The sequence below is a fragment of the Oryctolagus cuniculus genome, chromosome 17, assembly GCF_051225735.1.
Source record: "Oryctolagus cuniculus isolate XC-2025 breed Fujian yellow rabbit chromosome 17, ASM5122573v1, whole genome shotgun sequence".
NCBI lineage: Eukaryota > Metazoa > Chordata > Mammalia > Lagomorpha > Leporidae > Oryctolagus > Oryctolagus cuniculus.
Genome location: NC_142883.1, coordinates 65,103,776 through 65,128,507, shown reverse-complemented (window position 1 = coordinate 65,128,507; position 24,732 = coordinate 65,103,776). Strand labels below are relative to the sequence as shown.

Genomic DNA, 24,732 nt, shown 5'->3' with positions numbered 1-24,732 from the left:
AGATGCCGCACTGGTGCCTTTGACATGGCTATTTTTGGGTTTCTGAGTGAGGGTAAAAAGAAAGAAAAGAAATGGTTTGCACAGCCACCTCGCTGGCCAGCTCTCCCTCACGCCCCTCCCCCAGCCCCCCTGGGACAAGGACGCAGACCCTGGGGTATTCTTCCTCCCCCGCCCCCTCCGCCCCTGTTTTCCCGGGTGCTTGTGAAGTATCCGCAGGCCTTGCCCACTTGCTTGTCTCTTTATACAGAGCTGGGAAAATGCAGAGATAAATAAAGCCTCAATTAGGCAGGCGGCCAAGACTGGGGGCGGGGCGGGGCGGGGCAGGGGCTCTGTGCTGGCCCAGGAATGCCTGAGAAAGCTCCAGGGGCCCGCGGCAGCCGCGAGGTTGGAGGCTTCCCACAGCCTTCCTTTCGCTCTGCCTTGACCGGGCGCGGCCAGGGGCTGGGAGCCGGCTCCATTCCCACACAGGACCCCTCCAGGCGGCCTGGCCTGTGCTGGGAGGGCCTGGCACCCCTGGCCGCCCACACGCCCACACGACAGGAAGGAAGGTGTCCTCGCTCTTGTCCCACCCCCTCCCCTTCCCACAGAGGGAAGCCCACGGGGATGGCGTAGGGGTTGGGGAAGCCGCGGGCCCAGCAGAGCGGTTTTCTGCCCCTCAACTTCGGGAACGGGAAGAGCATTTCTCGTGGGTTCCATTCTGCGCCTGGAAGCAGCAGTGGGAGGGAGATCCTGTTTCTTCCCAAGTCGGGGCAGTGGGGTCAGCGGGAAGGACTCTGGGACTTCGGCAAGCAGGGACCTTCCGGGGGTTGGAAAGCATTTGTTTTGATCCCAATTCCAAAGGCCAGATGGGTGGTGGAGAGTCAGGAGCGGGATCAGATTCTAGAGAAAAAGTGATGGAGACAGAGAGAGAAATCTCACAGGCCACGTCACCTCATCTATCCAAAGGCGGGTACAGAGGCCACCCCAGCAGCCCGCCCTCACCCCAGCTTCCTGTGCTGCTGGCTCTGGAGGTCAGTGAATGAAGACCCAATTATCTGCAGGCTTCCGAAGTGTGCAGCCACTTCTGTCCTTGAAGACTACAAACCTGGTCCCCCAGCAACTGTCTCTCCACACCTCACCAGGCTGGGGCTGGGTGTGGAGAAGCAAGGGAGAGGCCCCAGTGGTCCCTGCGGCCAACCCTCAGCTGCCCGGACCATGCAGGCCCGAGAGCACCATCACAGAAAGGGAGCCATGGGTGCAGTGGGCGCTGGCCACACAGAACAGACAGTGGGAGTGGGCGGGCTAGGGCAGTGCGCAGCTAACACAGACTACGTTCCCAAGGACAGCCTGGAACTGGACGGCAGGATGTTCTGATCAAAGACGAAACTCTTTAAGTTTTATGTATTTATTTGAAAGGCAGAGACAGATCTTCTATCTGCTGGTTCACTCCCCAAATGCCCACCAGTCAGGGCCAGCCAGACTGAAGCCAGGAGCCAGGAGCTCCATCTGGGTCTCCCACATGGCCGACAGGGGCCCAAGGACTTGAGCCCTCACCTGCTGCCTCCCAGGTGCACTAGCAAGGAGCTGGATTAGAAGCGTAGCGGGACTGGATCTGACGCTCTGATATGGGATGAGTGTCCTGAGCAGCAGCTTGCCCCACTGCACCACAAGGAAAACTCCTACTTTCGGGCCTCCCCTCAGCATCCAACTGCACGCCCTGTGAGGACGCACGAGCCACGAGAGAAGCTGCTGCCACCGCCTAACAGCAGCGTGGTTTCCGCGAGCTGTTCTGTCTCCGCAGACCCGGCCCCTTCACGCCTGGCGCTGGGCTGCAGCGGGCAATCACTGTCAGCCTCAACACTCCCAGCTTCGCTGACGCCTGCCTCCTGCAGGGGGCGCTGCGCCTCACCCCGTGTCAGCATCCGTGCCCCTGCCCCTCCCTGTGGTTCTCCCCAGAGGGCACACGCCCTGACCCATCTTGATTTTCCCAACTTCAAGCCCAGTGAAGCACAGCAAGCATGGTGAGGCTGGACAGGGGGAAAACAGACCAGGCTGTGAGGCTGGGGCAGGAGGGGCCGGCCAGCTCCCCCACGGCGTTTCTCAAGGCAGCGGGAGTGCCAGTGGCAGAACCTGCCCGGTCCACAGCAAGGGTCTCATTCTGGGCCCCAAGGGGGGACTGGGGCTGTCAGCAAAGGGCCTCCTCCCCAGGGGAGGCGAGGCGAGGCGAGATAAGCCAGCGTCTTGGACTGAGACATCTGGTTTATGAGAGTGTCCTTCTCACAAGAGGTGTCAGAGAGAGCAAAATGTGGACCTGTATCTGACTCAGGACACACACGCGACCCTCCTAGGACCAATCAGGGACAGGGAAGAGCAGCGCAGGGAGAGGCAGGCACCGCGCCCCACAGCGTCAGCCCCACTCCCAGCACCACAGGCCTCCAGTCACACGCAGCCGCCCCAGAGGCAGCACGCGCCATCTCCTGCTGATGTGAAAGGGACCAGAAAGAAGAAAGAAAGTGCAGCCTCTCAGGGACCGACAGCTGGAGGGGAGACGACAGCCGCAAGCTGTCCGCTCAAGGGGGCGGCCCACGGGGCTGGACACACGCAAGGTGGCCAGGTGCAGCAGCGGAAGCTCCCGGAGGGCAGCCAAGAAAAAGCAGGCTGACATGCCCCCCTCACCAAGAGCCCTGGGCCTGGGGGCCGCAGGAGGAGCGGTGAACGCCTCTCCAGAGGCGGTCGGGTCCCTGGGCCTGGGCAGAGAAGCTCTGAGGGCGCAGCGGCTGCCACAGGGTCCCCTGGACGCAGGGGCAGCAGGGGCAGCAGGCGCAGCAGGCAGAGTCCACGGAGTCCGCTGGGGAGAGGACTCGCATCTGGAACACCAACAAGCCCAAGGGAAGACCTCACACCGGCGCCCTCCAGAGAGGGAGGGAAGAAAGTGTGCGTGTGGGGCATTCGAGGGCCCTTCCCCATCTGCCTGTCCCTCCAAGGTAGGGCCTACCGGTCAACACCCCCACGCACAGCCTGTTCTTGGAGGTCACCACTCATTGAAAAAGCCCAAGTTCAAAACAAACAGGGAGCTAGGAGAACGAGAGTCGCAGAGTCAGAACTAATCCTCAAAATAACTGAAACCACGGAACTTGGATACAGGGCTACAAACAGGCACGTGCAGAGAACAGAACGTGGGTTCTAAGAAACTCAGACTACAGCTGGAGCTACAGTCCAACAGGAGGGCTACCAGGCAGGGGTGACACAGTTCCCGGCCCAAGAAGCCACATGGAAGGGCAAGGAGGAGCTCCAGAAGCAAAGACCAGGGAAAACAAAGCACAGGAAATGCCACAGGAAGAAACCCGAGAAGGTTCTGGACCTGCAGCACACAACTTTCCACACTGAGAGGCGCACCGGCTCCAGCACTGAAAGACACAGACCCACGCCAAGACACATCTTCGCCGACTTCTAGAACTCACAGGAGAACAGAGGGGCTCCAAAACTTTTCGGAGAAAATGCGGTTCATCTACCAAGTGAATCAGACGTCTGTATGTGAACTTGTCAACAGCAACAGGGGAAGCTGAAGACAAAGAACAATGCCTCTGAAGTCCCGGAGGAACGCTATTTCCAACCTAGCATTCCACAGCCAGCACAGCTGCCAGCCAGGCCCGGCCAGGGGCGGGCCCTTTCCTTCCCCCACAGAGAAGAGCCGCGTCTCAGGAAGCTGGGAGAAGGCAGGTACTCCCAGCAGGACGGGGCAGGCCAGGGCACAGAAGGCCCGTGGGGGACACCATCCCAGGGACATCCCCCTGGAGCAGTTCCACACTTCGTGGCCATAAGGGGGCCATTAATACAGAAGACCAAACAAACATAGCAGGGAGGTGGGGGTGATGGCCGAGGGCAAGAAAAGCCAAATGCTGTGTGAGCGAGCAAACAAAATCAGTCTACACACTTGCGTGTACACCTTTCTCATATCCTCCTGAGAACGCGAGCATTTCTGATCTAACTCAGTGTTTTGTTCTAAGTGTTTTTTTTTTTTTTTCCTTTTGGACAGACAGGCAGAGTTAGAGAGAGACAGAAAGAAAGGTCTTCCTTTTCCATTGGTTCACCCCCCAAGTGGTTGCTACAGCCGGCGCACTGCGCTGATCCGAAGCCAGGAGCCAGGTGCTTCCTCCTGGTCTCCCATGTGGGTGCAGGGCCCAAGGACTTGGGCCATTCTCCACTGCCTTCCCGGGCCACAGCAGAGAGCTCGACTGGAAGAGGAGCAACTGGGACAGAACTGGCGCCCCAACTGGGACTAGAACCTGGGGTGCCAGCGCTGCAGGTGGAGGATTAGCCAAGTAGGTTGTGGCACCGGCCAATTTTTTCTTTTATTTGAAAGGAAGAATTAGACAGAGAGAGAGAGAGAGAGAGAGAGAGAGAGAGAGAGAGAGAGAGAGAATCTTCCACACTCCTCCAGATGGCCATAACAGCTGGAGCTGGAGCTGGGCCAGGCCAAAGCCAGGAGCCAGAAGCCTCTTCTACAAGCACTTGGGCCATCCTCCACTGCTTTCCCAGGTGCAATAGCAGGGAGCTGGATTGGAAGTGAAGCAGCCGGGCCTCGGACTGGTAACCAGATGGGATGCCAGAGTCACAGGTGGTGGCTTTTCCCACTAAGCCACAACGCTGCCCTGTCCTGGTGTTTGACTTAACTGTATCAGCTCATGCACACATACAATGTACACACGTATGGTGGGTGGGGTCCAGGTCTGGTAGATGGAAGATGCAAAACCAGTAGAAATGTCATTTAAGATGTGGAAGCAGCAGCGAAAGCATGTCGTTTGCAGACACAGAGGCAGGCACTCAGAATACCCCTGGGAGCAGAACAGGAAGCTCCAGGGCTGGGCAGTGTGCTCTTCTGGATCGCGTCTGCAGTCACCTCTCTCAATTTTCAATGGGCCTGTCCCACTCCCTACCCCACCCTGGGATGAGAGCAGACAAAGGTGTGACGTGACCACCTTCCTGACCTGGTCCTGAGGTCATGGATGCTCGGCATCCAGCACAGCAGGCACTGACCCCCCACGTGCGCCCCCCAAGCGCTCCCTGAGACCCTCTCTGCGGCCCACAGACGGGCATGTCCTACACAGGAAGCAGAGGATGCCGAGTGGTGGCTCCTGGCTGCGTCTGCCCATTCTATGAACACGTAGCCGCCCCTGGGAAGGAGCGAGGACGCTGAGAGATGTTGGCAGAAAGCAAGGCCAGGATGCGGGCAACTGACGCAGAGCCAGGCAGGGCCAGGGGATACACTGCATCACCTCCCGCCAACACTCCCAGCAGACGCTCGGTTCAGCAGCCCCGCCCAGTGTGGAACCCCACGGGGTCAACACTCAACCAAAGGTCAGAGGGCAGCCCAGGACGCACCGCTGACCCAACCTCTCCTCAGGGGGAGTTAACAGTGCTCTCTCCTCCACCTTGGAAGGGAGAAACAGAAAACCCAAGAAACACGACGCGTCCCCCACCACAGCCTCCTGTCCTCCCCTCGCCACCCTTCACACGCTCAGCTTTTCCAGAGGTGAGAGCATGGGCAGCCCCGCTTTTCCCCAGCCAGGGGGACGGGGAGGCTGCACGTTGCAGGGCACTGACATGGCCAGCACACAGCTCTGGATGTCACAGCCACCGCGCACCAAAGCTCCCCGGCTGGCTGACAACACCATCACACAGATCCACGCCACCACGGGGAGGGGGACCCTGTCTCAGACACCTGGCATGTGACTATGGATACACTCTCCCCTTTCCCCTCTGGGCTTTCATTCCCTCCGCTGTCACAGGCCCTCTCCGACAAGCTTCTGCCTAACTCCATATGCATCGTCCTGGTCCTCCAGACACATGCGGCTCAGCTGCCCGGGGCTCCTGCTGAGATCCCACACAAGGTCAGGGCCAGGCAGCAAGCCCCGCCCACCAGGCACGAGCCGTCCAGACCCGCCCCAGCGGAGTCTCCACATCTCAGCAGCCTGGACCTTGGCTCCCACGCCTCCTGGCCCTCTGCGTGCCAGCTGAGCACGCCCTGGGCACTTCCCACACTGGCAGCACGGCTGCCGATCACCCGGCAGAGGTGTGAGGACTCATGCTCTGGTTTACTCTGGCACGTCAGAGCTCTCCAAACATTAACCAGGTAAGGCTGCAGAATCCCCAGGTTACAGGGGTGTCTGGGCCTCCACGCACCTTCAAACCCTGGCTCCACCCAGACAAGTTACTGCTCTCCTCCCAGCACCGCTCTGAGGACTGAGAGCAAACGCAGCGAGAGCAGCCAGCCCTGCGGCTACGGCACGATCTCCGTCCACCTCTGCAGCGATCAGGCAGGCTAGCTGGCTCCGGAAACCTGCTGGCAGTCCCCAGAAGGGGACAGCTGTGCGGGACACAGCAGGGCAGAACCCAAGCCCCTGCCGCAGACGACAGCTGAGGGCGCTGGTGAGCACTAGCACCACTGCTTCTGCGCTGGGGCTGTGCAGGACACAGGCCCTCGGCTGGTGGCCAGGGCCAGGTGCAGCCAGCATGAGCTCAGGGAGACCGTGTGCCTCACCACAGGTGGGGGGGACATCCTGCCCTCGGACCCTCCTCCCCTCCTGGAGACAAGCCTGCTGTGGTGGCGGGGTGGGGCAGGTGGGGTGAGCACTGCAGCGAGGGCTGAGCCTCGTGCTTCTGGGGGTGTCTGTGCTCTCCCCAGCTCTGTCCCTGGACCTGCCCAGCAACACTACAGACAGCTGCGAGCCAGGGAACGGAGGCAGCCAGGGCCTGCGGAGGCTGCACAAGGCAGGCCAGGGAGTCACCCCCAAGCCTCAGGAGGAAACCCCCACCCCGAGGAGGCTTCTTGGCTTCTGGGCTGCTGACCTTCAGGACCAAGAGAGGGGAACTGCGCCATCTGAAGCCACAAAGTGTGGCAGCTGCCGTGGCCGCAGGGAACTGCAGCTCCCACGCTGTATGTCAGGCAGTGAAGGAGAGGCTCGCTGATGAGCGACGGTGCGTGGCTGCACTAGTCCTCCACACAGGACCCACACAGCCCGACTGTGGCTCCTGCGGCCGCTGCCAGGGTCACAGGGCTCTCCCACCCATCTTTCTCTTCCCATCCAAAGAACAACTTCTTCGGGACAAGGCTTTATGGGGCAGCGCACAGCAGGAAGAGAAGACAGGAACCCTGGAGGCGGTCTCCCCACCGTGAGTGCCTTGGCGGGGGTCAGCTGAACAGACTGGCATGTGACGGACAATGTAAGTTACTTCCCAGAACAGGGAGGCGCCGAGTGTGCAGGGCCCACAGGTGGAGGTGCAGAGGATGTGCCTCTGCAGGCTCCAGTGAGTGTGCAAGCATGTGGGCGTGCAGCACTGCACGCTCACACAGGCACCAGCCATTTGGCTTTGCTTTTTGAACTCAATGTCTGCTGCGGCAAACCTCCATCAGACGACTCTGGCCTTGCACCTACTTAATCAGCTTCCTCACCGAGTGCTCCGAGCTGTTCACTTTCCCAGCACCCAAGTCACCTCTCTCCCAGCAGAAGGAGACACCGAGCCCACTGCCACAGTCGCCCGGCTGTGTGGAGGCCCTGACCATGGCCTCCCGAGCAAAGGGCTCGGGCTGCACAGACTCCGGCAGCACCCCACACAACTGCCACTGCCCGCCGCCTCCCGCTGTCACTGCGAGGCGTGTGCACAGCAGTGAGCTAGGCAGGTGTCACATGGACACAACACGTGGGTGTCCACAAGCCCAAGCCACAGCAGCTCTCAGCACACGGGGGAAGGCGGAAGGCAGAACGCAGGGCTGTAACCATGGCAGACACAGGTGGGCAGCCTGGACTCCTCGTGCCGTTAGCAGGAAGAAAGCACACAGCACAGGCCCAGCGAGGCCAGGGCACCCATCCCCGCAGAGCAGTCTGAGTTCAGAGCTCAGCTCAGCCCATCACAGCAGAGGCTGCAGCGCCCACCCACACACAGCCAGGACGACTGCACGTTGTCGCCAGCGTGCCGCGCCCACATGCAGCCAAGGGCTGTCCCAGGGATGAGGGACACGGGGAGTGACTCGTGTCTGACTCCGACCGCCTGTGTCCTCTGTGGGCTCTCACGAGGGCTCCAGGGTCACCTGCAGAGCCTGTACCCACCTGAGTCACCTTGCCAATCCCTCCCACACAGTCTCCTCTGCCGTCCCAGGGGGGCTCCAACCCTGGAGGCACAGAGGCAAAGTGCCCCTGTGCAAGGCCCCCGCCCGGGAAGCAGTGCCACAGGGAGCTCGCGGGCTGCAATCAGGGAAACCACGCTTGCCCCACGCGTACCACACAGCCCCTGCTGGGTCTCCTCGCCACACTGGAAGGTGGGAATCCCGTCATCTCCGGGACCCTGCCGTGGCCTTGGTGCACGCCACCCCGACTCGTCCCCGTGGGAAACATCTCTGGGGCCGGCATGCAGAACAGTGATGAGCTGAAGGCACTGCCAGGGGCTGAGCCGACCCTCCCTCTTTCCCACAGCGCTGCACAGGCCTGTGGCCAGTCCTCCAAACATGTCAGTAGCTCTCTCCTCCCCACTTAGGTGGAAAGGAGAGCGGGGAGGAGCTTGGAGCTGGAGAACAGCACTTCCCAAGGCCCTGAGGCCACGCACTCCGGAGGGTGATGCCGCACTCCTCACAGGAAGTCAGCCTCAAGGGAAACCCACGTGGCACTCACCAGCAAAACTCGGGCCGTCCCCTCTGATCTTGCCCCGACAGCGGCTAGGAAGTCTCCACCGCCCCCACCCCTGTGCTCCCCACAGCGCTCCCTGCTTAGCCACAGTTCGCCCATGGTCCCCCCAGGGTGAATCTTGTTTCTGGTGCATGTCTTCACAGACAGAAGGGTCAACCTCACTGCATCCTGGAACCCCCAGGTTTGCTAAGTTGGGGGCTTCGGCTCCCTGTCGCGTGCACCTGCTTCGCCAGCATCACGACTCTGGTGCTTCATGGCCAATGCTGAGCAAAGAAAGGACTACTTACACAAGCACAGCAATGTCCACGGCCTGGTCCTGAGGCAGATGGGGGTGGAGGGAGACCACGTTCACGTAACTTTTATCACAGTTCACGGTTCTAACTGCTCTACCTTATTACGAGTCTCTGCTAGTCTCGTTACACGCTGAACTCCATCATCATCAGCGCACGGGAACCACAGGGCTCAGCGCGACCACAGCTGCAGGCCTCCCTGGGGGCCTGGGGACGTGTCCCTGGCGTGAAGAGGCCTCGTCCCCCAGCTAAGGTATGGACCCACACCCTGCTCACGCGCATCTTGGGACGTGTCCCTGGGGGTGAGAAGGCCTCGTCCCTTGCTCACGCGCCTTTAACCTGCAATAACTTAGACTTGGCCCAAAGATGCTCCATGGCAGTGTGGCCTGCAGGAGCCCAAAGGCAGAGCCAGGGGGCCCTCCTTGTGTCCACCTCTGATCCCCACCCCCAAACGCCCAGCCGCTAAGGGAGTACCACAGACCCCGGGCTGTGCGAGCCCCGCACCTGCCAGCCAAGAACCCCAAGCGCACACACACATGACGAGTCAGCACGCTATATCTGTCTTCAAACACGCAGAAGGGAAGGGGCTCGCACTGTGGTGTCGTGGACCGCCTGCAACACCAGCATCCCACACGGGCACCGGTTTGTGGCCTGGCTGCTCTACTTCCGATCCAGCTCCCTGCTAACACCCTGGGAAAGCAGTGGAAGACGGCCAAAGCGCTTGGGCCTCTGCCATCCATGTGGGAGCCCTGGAAGAAGCTCCTGGCTCCTGGCTTCAGTCTGGCCCTGTCCTGGCCATTGCACCCATCTAGGGAGTGAATCAGTGGATAGAAGACCTCTTTCTCTCCCTCTGTAACTGTGACTTTCAAATAAATAAATAAATATTAAAAGAAAAAAAAAAACTAAAACAAAAACCATGCAGGAGTCACGAGGGCACTGATTGTCACAGTCACCCGTTCCAGAGAGAGAGACAACTCTGGGTGCTGATAACTGAACAAACGCAGGATGGGAAAAGACAGGAAAACTGTGATCCCCCAAAAGGATCTTTTGCTAATATTTATTTAAGAGACAGAGAGACAGACACACATGTGCGCACGCACACACACAGAAACAGAGAGTAATCTTCCACCTACTGGTTCACTCCCCAAATGCCCAACCATAGCCAGGGCCGGGCCAGAACACAGCTAGGAGCCTGGCATTCCAACCAGGTCTCCTGTGGGGGTGGCAGGGACCGCAGCACCTCGGCATCAGCGGCAGCCTCCTGGGGTGTGCATTTGCAGGAAGCTGGAGCAGAAGCAGGAGCAGGAATCAAAGCCAAGCACTCCAACGCAGGATGCGCGCCGCCAGAACAAAGCTTGTCCAAGAGGAACTCCTTCACCCTTCCACAATTGGAAGAAAAAAAAAAAACTACAAAAAGCTTTAAAAGCAACCATGTGGGCTGGCGCCGCAGCTCACTAGGCTAATCCTCCGCCTAGCGGCGCCGGCACACCGGGTTCTAGTCCCAGTCGAGGCGCTGGATTCTGTCCCGGTTGCCCCTCTTCCAGGCCAGCTCTCTGCTGTGGCCCGGGAGTGCAGTGGAGGATGGCCCAAGTGCTTGGGCCCTGCACCCCATGGGAGACTAGGAGAAGTACCTGGCTCCTGCCTTTGGATCAGCGCAGCACGCCGGCTGCGGCAGCCATTGGAGGGTGAACCAACGGCAAAGGAAGACCTTTCTCTCTGTCCACTGTCAAAAAAAAAAAAAAAAAAAAAAAAAACATGAAACATGTATTCAGGTTCCCTGCAGAATTCCACTGGAAGACAGGGTCTCCCAAAGAAAGGCGGAAAGCACTGGAGGTCTCCTGCGAGGACCTCATGAGGAGCCCCCAGGGGATAACTGTGAGTTCAAAGCTGCCCCTGAACATCACGGTTGTTACAACCGAGCACAGGCCTGGAGCAGAGCAGCTGGGCAGAACGAGACGGCTGGTGGGCACTTGGCCCTCAGCCAGGCCCAGAGGACCAGGCTTAACCCGTGCCTACCCGTGCTCAGCCCAGGTGCCAGCACCCTGTGGAAAGCAGAAAGGCCAGAGCGAGGGCAAAACGACAGATTTAAAGAAAATCTAAAAACCTACGGCCAAGCCACAAACTGTCTCCCCAGGGTCCTGTCTCGCTCCTGCCCTGGCAGGGGGAGGGTCCCCAGGGCTGGGAAGCACCTCTGCCTTCTGGTCAGAGCTGTGACACCGGTGCCATGAACAAGCAGGCAGACCTGCCGGCAAGCCGCAGACTCAGGGAGGCCTCTCCCAGGCCGTGAGGAGCCGGAGGCCCCTGGGGACACACCTCCCAGGTCCCCACTCCTTAGGGCTGCTCCTCTGTGACATGAAGCTTCTGGGCAGCAGGGTCATGAGGACCATGAAGGCCACTCACAAAGAGCCAGCCCAGGGCACCAGAACGTGCACCTTCCTGGATCCCAGGACACATGAGAACGCAGCTCAGTGCTGCCTCTTCTTCCAGGAAGGCTCCTCGTACTCCCCTCACCACCTCCGCAGCCGCTGCACGGTGCTTCTGCTGTGCATTTAACGTCCCCATGGGTCCTGCCAGCCTCCTGTGGCCTGGTGCCTTTCCCTCTCTGGTCTTTGTTATGGGCCCCACAGTCAGTGCGGTGACCCAAGAACCAGCCAGGGTGTGGCCCCAGCACCTGCAGGAGAGCTGGCTGCTCCTCCTGCCTGCTCAGGCCGGGCTTGCCAACTCTGCACTGCAAGACACAAGGCCAGGGCTTGAAGCAGTGACTGTCAAATGCTACGAATCACGTGGAGCTGTTATTAAAACCTGGATCCCGCCTCGTCCTTCAGAGGCTGATGCAAGCAGAGGTGTGTGGGGGTGGAGACCTCAGGGTGACAGTTGCTAAGGGCACAGGCCCAGCCCCAGGAACCTGGGCACTGTACCAGCAGCAGCCCCAGAGGCACGCCCGACCCTCAAGAGCTGAGGGCTGAGGCGGGAGAGCCACTCCCATGGCAAGGGCCAGCCCTCGGCGCCACAGCTTGCCCAGAGCCGGCCTCGGCGCAGGTGACGGCAGCTCTGTCTGCCCTGCGACAGACAGGGTTCAAGAGCATTAGGCCTGCCACAGGAAAAAAGAAGGCCCTGCCCTGTGCTCAGTGCTGATGTGCCCTGAGGGCGCCAGACACAGAGACACGTGCTAGAGAGTCCCCTCCCCAGACTGGGCACCCCGACCCCAAAGGCTGAAGCCCAAGTGCTCCCAGATCCCGAACTCTGCAAGGACCTGAGTGCTCTATGCCCACACTCCTGTGATAGGCAGGCCGCAGTGGGAACGCAAGCACACTAAAAACATGCACTCAAGTAACCTTGGGGCTCCGTGAGAAACGTACAGCAGTGTCACGTTTACACTCGCATCCCACACAACGCAGACGCAGACAATCTAAGATTCACAAAACCCCAAAACCCTTCTGTTCCCAAGCTTTCCCAGGCAAGAGATGATCAGCCTATAGCAGGTGCCCAACATCCCTGGGTTCAAGGAGTGGAGCAGTGATTGTGGGGGCTGGGGGAGGGGGAGGGTGGGGGGGTAGGAGGGTTTACAGGCACCACACTCAGTCTGGGAAGGTGAGCCAGGCCCAGAGATGGACGGTGGTGATGGCCGCGCAGCCCTGGGAGTGTCCACACGTTCAAACGGCTTGAGTGTGGAGGTTCACGCAACATGTGTTTCACCACAATTAACAAAAACAGGACATCACATCATCTTTCCCTTGGTTTAGGAGGAAAGGGAAAGGGGCAGGCCCGCCTGGGCGCTCCTGAGCCAGCAGCAGGGCCCGGCCTGCCCCACTCCCTGCACGCGCTGCCTCTCCCGAAAGCCCCCACGAGCTCAGGGAGAAGCGGCCGAAGCTGGTCAAACCCCGGGGCGGCAGCAGAGCAGCCGCGTGGAGGGAGGCGGCGGCTCGGGTTTCTGATTCTGCAGTTCCTCTGCTCCTGAACAACCCAGGGCCCGGCCAAGGTCCTCAGGCTCCTACTTGTCTGCGAGGCAGCTGCGAGCCCACCTCACCTCGCTTGCGCTGGGGAGTCTTCTTTGCCTTTTTTGGGAAATCTGCCTCTCCTCCACACCCACCAGTTACAGGGATGTGGGTGTATCGAGAGAGAAAATTCCCAAAAAAGGAAACGAGATTCCCAAAAGCCAGTCCCATCTCAGAGCCACCAGGAAGGTGGTGGTGGGCCCGGAGCTGGACTAGGCCCGCAGGCCCCAGCCCTGCACACGTCCCGAGCAGCCCTTGATGGGACAGGGACCTCTCCCCCACCCGACCCCGTACACCGTGACCCCTGACACCCACCCTGCCTCTCCTGGTCCCAACCCACTCTGTTCCCCAGAGCTCTCCGGAAGGTCTTCTCCCTTCTGCTGTGTCACCGCTTAGGGTCCCCTCAACTCTCCTCCATCTCCCCTGAGCTGGGAGCAGGAACTCTGCGCAGTGCATCTATGACTGGCTCCACCCCACAAACATGTACTGAGCACTCACCAGGCCTGGCCCACCCACAGCCAGGCCAGACAACACAGGGAGAGACGCCCAGAGTTGTCAGGGCCCTCGGATGTGGAGACAGAAAGCGATAATCTGGCCTGGTAAGATAACACGCAGACAGGAACGCCGTACAAAAGCCAACCAGCAATTCAAAACAGGCTGTGGCTGAGTGAGGAAGGGCAAGCCGCCACTTATTACGGGCGGGTCAGCGGTGAGGGCCAGAGGCCAGAGCCTGCACTTGCTGCGCTGCGAGAAGCATCGTGGGAGACACACACACAGACGGGGCCATTTCACAGGTGGGCGGGGAGGGGGCGGGGCATGCACAGCAAGTGGTCCCTGTGTGGCCCCCAGTGAGACACATGCAGAAGCCACGCTCCCAGCCCTGTGTGGCCCCCAGAGGTGTCACCGGCACTACCGTGGGCCACAGGGCACTGGGAGAGGAAGCTTCCAGCCAGCAAGGTTCAGCCACTCGGGAGCCTGACAGCTTCTCCTGCTCCAGGGCGCAGGCTGTCTCCCGTGCAGGAGGGCTGAAGGCAGAGCTGGAGCTCCTGGGCTCTGGACTGCCCTGAGAACCACCCCACGCAGCCCCTGGGGCGGGGGAGCCGCCCACCGGGCTTCTCCTGCTGGCCCCTAGCCCGACCCAGCAGGGGGACCCTGAGGAGCCCGAGGGGTGGCTACACTGCTCGGCCACTGTGGGGGCAGTCAGAGAGCGGCCCGCGGCAAACCCTTCCCTCTCCGGGCGCCCTTCAGTGCCCCGCTCCTCAGTCCAGGCCCTTCCTGGGCTCCTCCTGGGAGAGCACTGCAGGCGGCCGGGTCCCACCGCCCAGCAGCAGCTCTGCAGATGCAGCATGCGCCACACATTCCAGCCAGCACCAAGCCAAGCCCAAGAGCCACCGTGCTGGTGCTCGTTCAACCGAGCCCAAGGGCGGCAGGGTCCTGCGGGACTCCGCTAGGCTTGAAGACGTCCTCGGCGGAGTAACAAGTCGCTGAGGACAGTCCAGTCGGCTCACGGCCCCAGTGCCCTCCTAGGTCCCCTCTAGCCTGTCCATCTGTTGTGGGACTCAGGAGTGGCTCAGCCGGCCACAGGAAGGGCAAGGTACAGCCAAAGGCTCAGCGGCCCTCCTACAGCCAGCTCCCGCCCGCCCACCCGCGTGGTGGCACGCAGGGCAGGATGGGGTTTGGCCCCATGCCCCAAGGAGAACAGCGTCCATGCCCATCACTTCCCTGCTCTGCCTCCAGCTGGGCCTCCTCAAACTACCCAGACCAGAGCGATCTGCATGCTTTCCACCCACAGGAGGAGCGAGAGGGAGACGAGTCTCGTCAAGCAGGAGCCTGTGAGGCGACGGGACGGAAGACCATGACCGTCACCTCACCTCACGGGGACGGGGCAGCGTGCGCAGACACACGCGCCCAGGCCTTCCCCGTGCCATCTCTAACCACCACCGCCGAACCCCAGGACCAGCAGCCCAAGGGCCCCCGGGAAGCACGGCCGCCTCTGCTCATGGTCCAGGAGCCTGTCTCACCCGCGGCCAAGGACGAGCTCCACACAGGGGCACAGGGCTCAGCCCATCTCACACAGGCTCACTTGACCATCGAGGACCAGGACCAGGACAGTCCCGGCGTTGAGGAGCTGACACAGGCCAGCACAGCCGCAAACGCATCGGGAAACAGCAGTCCGCTCTCGCACCTCCCCCTCTACAGTCAGGAGTGTGGTCACGTGCAGTCAAGAGCGCATCTCCTCTGGAGAAAAGGACACGAGGCAAACGGAGCGGGAAGAAAAGCCAGAACGTCCCAGCCGTGGGCTTGGGGGCTTGGCCTCTGACACACTGCAGCAAACACACAGGCGGTAAACCAGGCAGGCGATGAGCAGGAAGGCCACTGAGTGCCCAGCATGCTGCCCCGTGATGGGGCCTCCGACATCAGCTAAAATACTCCAGGGCGAGAACCAACAGAACGAGCGAAACCAGTTACAGCCAAGGATCTGGGAGGCAGCCTGAGATGACAGCCCACGAGCTCACGTGTGCCCACGTACCCGGGGGCCACGCCGGTGCCCGTCTCCGCCTCACTCCCTCCTAACAGGAACAGGAAGCGCTCTCCAAGTCCCACCCCACCCTCACTACTTCCTGCCGCCCAGGACCACTGAGGAACAGGCCTCACACCAAGCTCTGGGCTTTCAGGGCCACGCCCGCCAGCTGCCACAAGTTCACAACGTTCCAGACTCTCAGACAGAAGCCCAAAGCCGCAGCCGCCAGGACGCAGGCCAGGAGGACACTCACCATCTCGTCCAGGGCGTAGCGCAGGAGGCCGTGCTCGTAAAGGATGAAGAAGCGCCGCTGCCATTTCTGCAAGAGAGCACAGAGGGGCGATCAGGCGGGGCCCGGGCTGGCAGCTCGACAGCCGATGGAACACCGGCTCCCCTGCATCCATTTCTGGGGCAGACGGCAGGAAAAAGGGGCCTGAGGATGGGCACTCGCATGGGAACTGGGCCGAGGGGCCCACGGGAGTCACGGAGGTTAAAGCACCGAGGAAGCTCCTCGGGGCGGAGACAGCACAGCGCGCGTGGGCAGCTTTGATCACCTGCGGCTCCCAGTGCAGGACTGATCCCCAGGACGAGGCCGTTCGCAGGCTGGACGCCCTGAGGGAGCCAAGGCACCAACTCACCATGCTCAGAGACCTGGGACCTGCTGCTCTCGCGGCCCAGTGGGAGATGGGCAAACACAGCTCCAGAATTCACGGAGGGGAGGAGGGAGTGAGCTGATAAAACCCTGCAAACAACTGCAACACCCAGGGAGTGGCCAGCCGACAAAGGGCCCTACACTCCACCCAAAGGCCAGGCCACAGGGCCAGCGCTGTGGAGCAACGGGTTAAGCCACTGCTTGCAACACTCCCACCCCCACCCCATGCAACAGTCTGATTCAGATCCCGACTACTCTGCTTCTGCTCCAGCTGCCTGCTAATGCACCTGGGGAGGCAGCAGATGTTCCCCAAGTACTTGGGCCCCTGCCACCCATGTGGGAGACCTGGCTACGGTTCATGGCTCCTAGCTTCAGCCTGACTCAGACCTGGCTGTTGTGGGCACTGGAGGAGTAAACCAGTGGACAGAAGCTCTCTCTTCTTCTTCTCACTTGTTTCGTCTCTCCCTCTCTGTCACTAGGCTATTCAAATAAATAAATCTTAAAAAATAGGCTGGTGTTGGGGCTGGAACTGTGACGAAGAGGGTTAAAGCCCTGGCCTGAAGCGTTGGCATCCCATATGGACGCTGGTTCTAGTCCCGGCTGCTCCTCTTCTGACCCAACTCTCCACTATGGCCTGGGATAGCAGTAAAAGATGGCCCAAGTCCTGTACCCACATGGGAGACCAGGAAGAAGCTCCTGGCTCCCGGCTTCGGATGGGCGCAGCTCCAGCCGTTGCGGCCATCTAGGGAGTGAACCATCGCATGGAAGACCTCTTTCTCTGTCTCTACCTCTCTCTGTAACGTTGTCTTTCAAATAAATCTTTAAAAAAAATAGGCCAGCGTGCAGGGTGGTCAGAGTGGTCAAGTGCTGCCAAGAGCAGGCTTGAAAAGGACCCCAAGAGTGAAGAAGACCTCAAGGCCTCGTCTGCCACACAAGGCCCCTGGCCTGCACTACTGTGACAGACAGGCAGAGCTCCAGAGCCCCAGGTACCACCGTGAGGGTCCAGGACCTACTCTCCACATTCCAAACACCCAGCAATGCTCTCCCTTCGGCTGGAGGCAAGACCACAAGAACTACAGTGTCATGTCTCTCTGTCTGGGCCAGAACCACAGCATGAGTGACAAGTGGCTCTCCCACCAGAAGATGCACACAGTAACTGAGCACAAGCTTAGTACAGACCAGGACCCTGGAAGCCACCGGGTGACTGCCTGTCCTCCCGAGCCCTCCCACCTGGGCAGTAGGAACAGTGTCTGCAGGAGCTCCCAGCTCGCCAGGCACCCAGGGTGAGCCAAGCCTCTTGGACACAGCTCCAGAAACACTTCCATGACTTCCCTGTGTTGCCTTGGAGATCTAAACCTCCTCCAAAAGGGAACCCAGAGACCAGAGACAACGTGGAGCCTGTGGGGCACAGCCCACAGCCCCGCAGTCCCAGAGCAGGAAACTAGGACAGGAAGGGAGTAAGTGACAAAAACCACAGGAGAGAGCGCACCCGGCTCAAATCTGAGGGGGCTTCCTGACAGAGGAAGAAACCCCTGGCAAGGACAACGCTGGGACGGGCGGCCGGGGGGGGTGGGTGGGTGACACCCTGCCTGGGTAGTCCAGGGAGATGGGGCAACGCGAGGTTCAGTGAGAGGTAAGCCTGCGTCCTGCAGCCCCTCACTCCTTAGCAGGCGCTCGCGGCTAAGGCCCTGGCACTAAAGGAACTGCGGCATAACTGGCACAGTGCACTCACTGAGCGGCTCTTTCACCTTCTCCATTTAGCCGTCTGCGGGTCGAACCAGCCCACCAAGCAGGTGACACCCACAGGAGAGCACCTGCCTCACTGTGGAGGCATTACTCCACGTAAGGACGAGCACTAAGGTTTGCCCATGGGGCCTCTGAGCTCACTGAATGGTCCCTGCTGACCCTGCTGTCCACCTCCCGCCCTGGGGATCACTCCCGCACCCTTACCCGAGACCGGTGCACGGGGTTGTCAAAGTCGGTCCCATCTGGAGCCAGGAGCAGCCAGCCACCATAAATGGGCTTTGCCTAGAGGAGAAAAAGACCAGAGCAAAAGAGAACAGGTTAAGGTGATGACAGGCGCTGGCTGACACTCAACAGGCCCCACGCCCCCCTCTCCCCCAGCTACGCACAGGCTGGGTCCCCAGGCCAGGGCTTGCATAAAGGGGCTGTGGGGACTCTGCAGAGCACAGGAACTCCTAGACACAGGCTGCCTCGCGCGAGCTCCTCATCAACACGGCAGGCTCAGGGAAACAATGGGATTTCACTCAGCAAGCACGGGAGCGTGCGTGGTACACCAGGAACACAATGTGAACACACAAAACAGCCCAGGAGACACACTGCTTTGCTGATAACCGCCCTGGAAGCAGCCGAGGGATGAGGCAGGTCCCCCGCCCAGCTCCAGCCCGCCCACACGGAAGGTGGGGGCGACGACAACGCCATCCACACCTCCGGGTGCTCATGGGAGAAAGTGCCCATAAAACCCGGCATAGGAACAGAGTACAGCACAGCCACGGTGCAGCCCAGGGTGACAGACCCAGCAACTCCACTCCCAGTTATAGACCCCCCGAGGAAACGGAAAACAGTCATTAAGTAAAAGCCTGATGTTACAACTGCCAAAGGTGGCCGCAGCCTTACGCGTCCATCGAGTGACAAGTGGGTGAGCTCGGCCCACGCGTGCCGAGAAATGAGACAGCCCTGCATGCCGGGAGCCGGATCAGATGGAGCTCCACGTCCCGTGGTGTCCACTTAGGTGGATGTGCAGGACAGGGAAATCCACAGCAGAGGCAGCCTGATGGCGGCTGGAGCTAGGGAAGCAGGGGCTGGGGGCAGCTTGCTCAGGGGGTGGGGTTTCTCTTTGGGGTGATGACAATGTCCTGGAGTAAGACAGTACAGATTCGCACAAAGCACTGCCACTATGCTAAAAACCACTGAACAGGAGCCAGCCTTGTGGTACAGCAGGTTCCCTGTTACTTGCGACACCATCATCTCGTATCAGAGGTCCAGCTTCCTGCTAATGTGCTTGGGAGGACAGCAGAAGATGGCCCAAGCACTTGAACTCCTGCCACCCACATGAGATGCCCGGATGGAGTTCCTGGCCCCTGGCTTCAGCCTGACCCAATCCTGGCTTGCTGTGGGCTTTTGCGGAGTGAACCAGCAGATGGAAGAGCTCTGTCTCTCTTTCTCTGTCACTCTGCCTTTCAAATACATAAAAAATTAGATGAATAAATAAAAATGCTGAATTGTGTATCTTTAAAGGGTGAATTCTGTGGTGTATGAATTATGTGAAATGCATCTTGATAAAAGAAAACAGATGAGATTAAAAAACAAAACAAGTAGAGTGTCTGGCTTGGGTATTCTCAAAACATCTTGGGCATGGTTCTATTCTTACCACCCAGAGTCCCCCACTCCAGAGCCCCAGAGGGGAGGCTCACAACACAACAGACCCTCTGGTTTCCCCCACCCTTCAACCTCACTCAGCTGGCAAGAGGGGGCCAGAAAAGGCGCCACCAGGCCATTTTGTTCACTACACTTTGGGGGGTGCCACCAAATTAAAACCCAAGCCCCCTGTTATATACACACAGATGTCTGGATAAGCCTTAGGGTCCTCTTGAGGTGCTTCTCACTCAACTCTCCAGGTGAGGAGGAGGGAGGTGAGGGGTGCCTGGTCACACCAGCTCCACAGGACGGCTGTGTAATGGTCACAGAGGGCTTGCTGCCTGCAGCAGGACACACAGCCTCCAGGCCAAGCCAAAAACCCTCTTTTCTCAGCTTCTCTCTGAGGTTCCTCAAGGGCCCCAGGGAGTGCTGGCTTTTCCCACGCCCAGAGCCAGCGTGGTTGGGAAAGACTTACCTGATGCAACAGGAGCAGGAGCCAGCAGAGGGGCCTGGCAAGGCAGGAGCCAAGGGGGGCAGAGGTCTGGTTTCTCCGCCAACACCAGAGGTGCTCAGCTGCCCCCATGCCACTCAGGTGCACGGGGCTGGGCCAAGACAGTGCCCTTGTGTACCCCATTTGGGGATCCTACTTAGGATCAGCCAGCCAGCCCCCACCCATGAGGCCCAGAGGGCAGGCCGGAAGGCCATCTCTCTCCCAAGTCTGGCCAGGAGCTGCCTTCAGGGCCGCAGGCTGAAGGGCTCTGGGGTGATGGTTAGACTATCTGCAGTGTCCACCTGCCCTTCGCCAGAGGGGACAGCAGGGAGCACCCAGGCCTCTGTGTCCACGCCGGCATCCTTATCCACTCAACAAACATGTGCGAAAGCCTACATAGGGCACAGCCTGTGCGCTCCACACCAGGGAGTCTGGGGCCCCAGCTTCCCACACAGCAGCGCAGGGGCACTGGTCCAGGTGGGCAGGCCAGAAGACACAGGGCCTGGGTCACCAAGAAAGGGCTCTGGGGGCCGGCGCTGCGGCTCACTAGGCTAATCCTCCACCTTGTGGTGCCGGCACACAGGGTTCTAGTCCCAGTCGGGGCGCCGGATTCTGTCCCGGTTGCCCCTCTTCCAGGCCAGCTCTCTGCTGTGGCCAGGGAGTGCAGTGGAGGATGGCCCACGTGCTTGGGCCCTGCACCCCATGGGAGACCAGGAGAAGTACCTGGTTCCTGGCTCCTGCCATCGGATCAGCGCGGTGCGCCGGCCGCAACACACCGGCCGCGGCGGCCATTGGAGGATGAACCAACGGCAAAGGAAGACCTTTCTCTCTGTCTCTCTCACTGTCCACTCTGCCTGTCAAAAAAAAAGGGGGGGGGGGGACTCTGGGAGGAGTCAGCGGGGAAGCAGGCACAGTCACCACGGCAAAGCCCAGGGTGGTCGTCGGGGGCTTCGAGGCTGGAGGGCTGGGTGACAAGTGGGGGGCACAGAGCTTCTCCTCGGGATGATGAAATGGCCTACAGGTCCCGCGGGGACAGCTGCCCATCTCTGGGAGGAAAAGACCCTCAAAGGGTCCACAGAAAAACGGAGCCAGAAATAAAACTTATTTTGGTACCAAAAAAAAAAAAATTCTGAAATCCATGCAGTTTTTCATAATATACATTTTCCCTGAACTTTCTGAAGATCCCTCATACACTTTACATAGGTCACCTGCATGGGGGTTGTGAATTTTATCTCAATAAAGCTGCTAAAAAAAAAAATGTTCACCAAGGCCTGTGCTGGCAGTAGGAAGCAGAGACAAAACACCACTCCCACCCAGCCGGCTCGGCTCCCAAGCCAAGGACGAAGAAGCCCTGGCCTGGAGAGGGCGGGGCCCCTGCGAGAGCTCCAGGTGACTGCCCCAGGCAGACTTGGGAAAGCCGACCAGAGAGGCCGGTACAGGTTACAGGTCAGGAAGGGCAGTGACCTGAGGCCTTGTGGAGGCCAGCGGGGAGCAGGAGGCCCCGGGGCTGAGCAGAGAGCAGGGCCAACTCGGGGCCTGCAGGCAGACAGGACAGGAACCCCAGGGCCACCCAGAGGCCTGAGGGTCGCCTCCACGGGCACCACACAGGGGAAGCACACAATCCACGCCCATACAGGAAGGTGGTGCCCCTCTCCCCAGCCTCCTCCTCCTCGGACAACCTATGGCCCTGACTTGGCCGGAGATGCCTCTCCCCTGTGTCTGGAACTAAGCAGAAGTGCGACGTCCTCCCAGTCCTTAAGACCAGAAGAGCCCGCCGACCGGAGGTCCACAAAGAGCAGGAAAAGCAGGCAGTGCCCACCGTCTTCCACCTCATCTGCTTCCAGGGCAGGGACTCTGACAGGTCCCAAAATACCCTGAACCTCAAACTCCAAGACACACAGCCCAAAAGGAAGCCGGCGGAGAAAAGTGCCTTGCAACAGAGCTGTGGGCTTGGTCTTACTGTTTGTGGTTGCATGGCTGGTTACAAAAGGGAGGTAGAGGCAGGTGGTCTGCTGTGGACAGGGGTTTCAGTTGGACTGTACGGACCTAAGCTCTGTCGCCACAGCCCTGGGAGCCCGGCCCCATTCTGACCTAGGCTATCCCAGAGGAAGCACATGGCTCCTGCCCTGTGTATAAGCCACTGAACAGAGCCTCCCAACCCACACAAACCTGAGGCTGCACATCTTGGTGGTCTCTGGAGGGGCTGCTGGGGATCTGGGCGACTCCTCCACCCAAAGCCCTTCCAAAAACTGGGGTGAGTTGCCATGTCCTGGGGAGACGGAATCCGCTGCTCCCTATCATTCTTGCCAAGTACGAGCAATGACACAGGTGACTCCCCTGGGCTTTTTTTTTTTAATTATTATTATTTATTTGAGAGGTAGTTACAGAAAGTGAGCCGGGGTGGGGGTGGGGGGGTCTTCCACCCGCTGGTTCACTCCCCAAATGGCTGCAACAGCCGGAACTGAGCCAATCAGAAGCCAGGAGCCAAGAGCCTCTTCCAGGTCTCCTATGTGGGTGCAGGGGCCCAAGGACTTGGGCCATCTTCTACTGCTTTCCCAGGCCATAGCAGAGAGCTGGATCAGAAGAGGAGCAGCCGAGATCAGAACCTGTGCCCATATGGGATGCTGGCGCCGCAGGTGAAGGATTAACCTCCTGTGCCACTGTGCCGGCCTCTGAGCTTTCTTTTTATCTCATTAACCAGGCTGGGTACTGGGAAAGCTGGCACAGGAAACACCAGCAGGCACAGACCAAACAACAACAGAGCTGCTAGTTCTGGCCTAAGAGCCACAGAGGCCAGCCTGGAAAGTAAAAATCTCAGACGCTAAATTCCTACCCCGGCCCAATGCCACAGGAAGGCCACAGGAAGCCGGCAGCCCCCACATCCACCCAGAGTGGGATCAAGGGACTCCAAGCAGGGGGCGGGGTGAGGACCCTTTCATCTGCATTGCAGGAGGCTCCTGCCGGGGAGGCAGCAATGAGGAGCTCCCCCTGCAGGGGTCAGCAGCGGCCAGGTTGGGTAACTGGGTGGCAAGTGTGGCCCCTTGTCGGAGAGGCACAAAGTAACTGACTACGGGAACAGGTTCACCCAACTCTGCCTCCGCCTCACAGGCAATCCTTAAAACAAAAACATTAAACATGTACAGGGAAGTAACTAGGCTTCCCTTCCCTGGGTTTCCTAATGACTTGAAGAAGCTCGACGTAAAGCTATGCACAAGACTACTGTCGGGGAAGCAGCAAAGGGGCCAGTGACACCACCACCGACTGGGTGCGTTAACACAGGTAGAACAGAATGCCTCCATACCAGGCTGAGGACTAAAGAAAGAACCCACAGGATAGGATGAAATTCTAAAGAAAAGGCCGGCGCTGTGGCTCACTAGGCTAATCCTCTGCCTGCGGCGCTGGCACCCCGGGTTCTAGTCCCGGTTGGGGTGCCGGTTCTGTCCCGGTTGCTCCTCTTCCAGTCCAGCTCTCTGCTGTGGCCCGGGAGGGCAGTGGAGGATGGGCCAAGTGCTTGGGCCCTGCACCTGCATGGGAGACCAGGAGAAGTACCTGGCTTCTGGCTTCAGATTGGCGCAGTACGCCGGCCATAGCAGCCATTTGGGGGGTAAACCAACGGAAGGAAGACCTTCTCTCTATCTCTCTCTCTCACTGTCTAACTCTGCCTGTAAAAAAAAAAAAAAAAAAGAAGAAAAAAAAAGAAAGAAAGAAAGAAAGAAATTCTAAAAACAAGCAAGAAATCCACAGGAAGCAGGAAAAAGAAAACAAACTCCAAGAGAACAAAGAGAAAACAAAAATGTACAGACTAACATGTCGATAATTTCAGTAACTGTAAATAATCTAAATGCAACAATCAAGACTGACTGGCAGAGTGTAATAAAACATGGCCCAGGGTCAGCACTGTGGCATAGGGGGTAAGGCCACCACCTGCAGTGCCAGCATCCCATAAGGGTGCCAGTTCAAGTCCCAGCTGCTCCACTTCCGATCCAGCTCTCTGCTGTGGCCTGGGAAAGCAGTAGAAGATGGCCCAAGACCTTGGGCCCCTGCACCTGCGTGGGAGACCCAGAAGAAGCTCCTGGCTTCGGATTGGCACAGCTCCGGCTGTTGCAGCCAACTGGAGAGTGAACCAGCGGATGGAAGATCTCTCTCTCTGCCTAGACTCCTTCTCTGTGTAATTCTGACTTTCAAATAAATAAATAGATCTTTAAAAAAAAAAAAAAAAACCTCTCATTTTCGTGGCTCCTCCTACCCACACAGGTTAACATGTACCTAGCTACCTTACCACACTCAGTATGGTGTCAGGTAATTTACTCCACAGAGGTGTTTCGTGGCCCAGGTGTTTGTTCCGTGGACACTGGGGACAGATGTGTGTTCTTCTGCTGCTTGGTGGGCTGCTGTCTACGTGTCAGGTGGTCATTTTGGTCCATTTGTGCTACCACAGCAGAATCCCTAAGTAACTGTAATGAACAAAAGTTGACTTTCTCACAGTACCGGCGGCTGGGAGGTGCAAGGTCAAGGTGCCGGCACCGTCAAGGTCCCCTTGCTGTGGTCACGTGGCAGGAAGGGCAAGAAGGACAGAAGCAGACCAGGGCGTTAACCTGCTACACCACAGTGCTGGCCCTGAAAATGAGTATTTTTAAAGAATTTTGTGCAGTAGACCAAGCACCAGGCCCGGAAGGCAGAGCAGCAATTACGCCCGCAGTCACTGCTCTGGTTCACTGGTCCTGTTAACTGGCTTCAGCCCACTCC

At 59.4% G+C, this 24,732-nt stretch overlaps 1 protein-coding gene across 10 annotated transcripts in view; it reads right to left on the bottom strand.

Annotated features, from left to right (window-relative positions):
• Nucleotides 1-24,732, bottom strand: part of MPRIP (myosin phosphatase Rho interacting protein) — a 119,238-nt gene that overhangs the window by 66,581 nt on the left and 27,925 nt on the right. For all 10 annotated transcript variants that reach the window (XM_070061694.2, XM_070061693.2, XM_070061692.2 and 7 more), the window contains exons 2-3: nucleotides 18,069-18,146; nucleotides 15,720-15,785 (exon numbers count right to left, since the gene is read on the bottom strand). In XM_070061694.2, coding sequence (XP_069917795.2) covers nucleotides 15,720-15,785; nucleotides 18,069-18,146 — 144 coding nt within the window. The remainder of the gene's footprint in view (nucleotides 1-15,719; nucleotides 15,786-18,068; nucleotides 18,147-24,732) is intronic.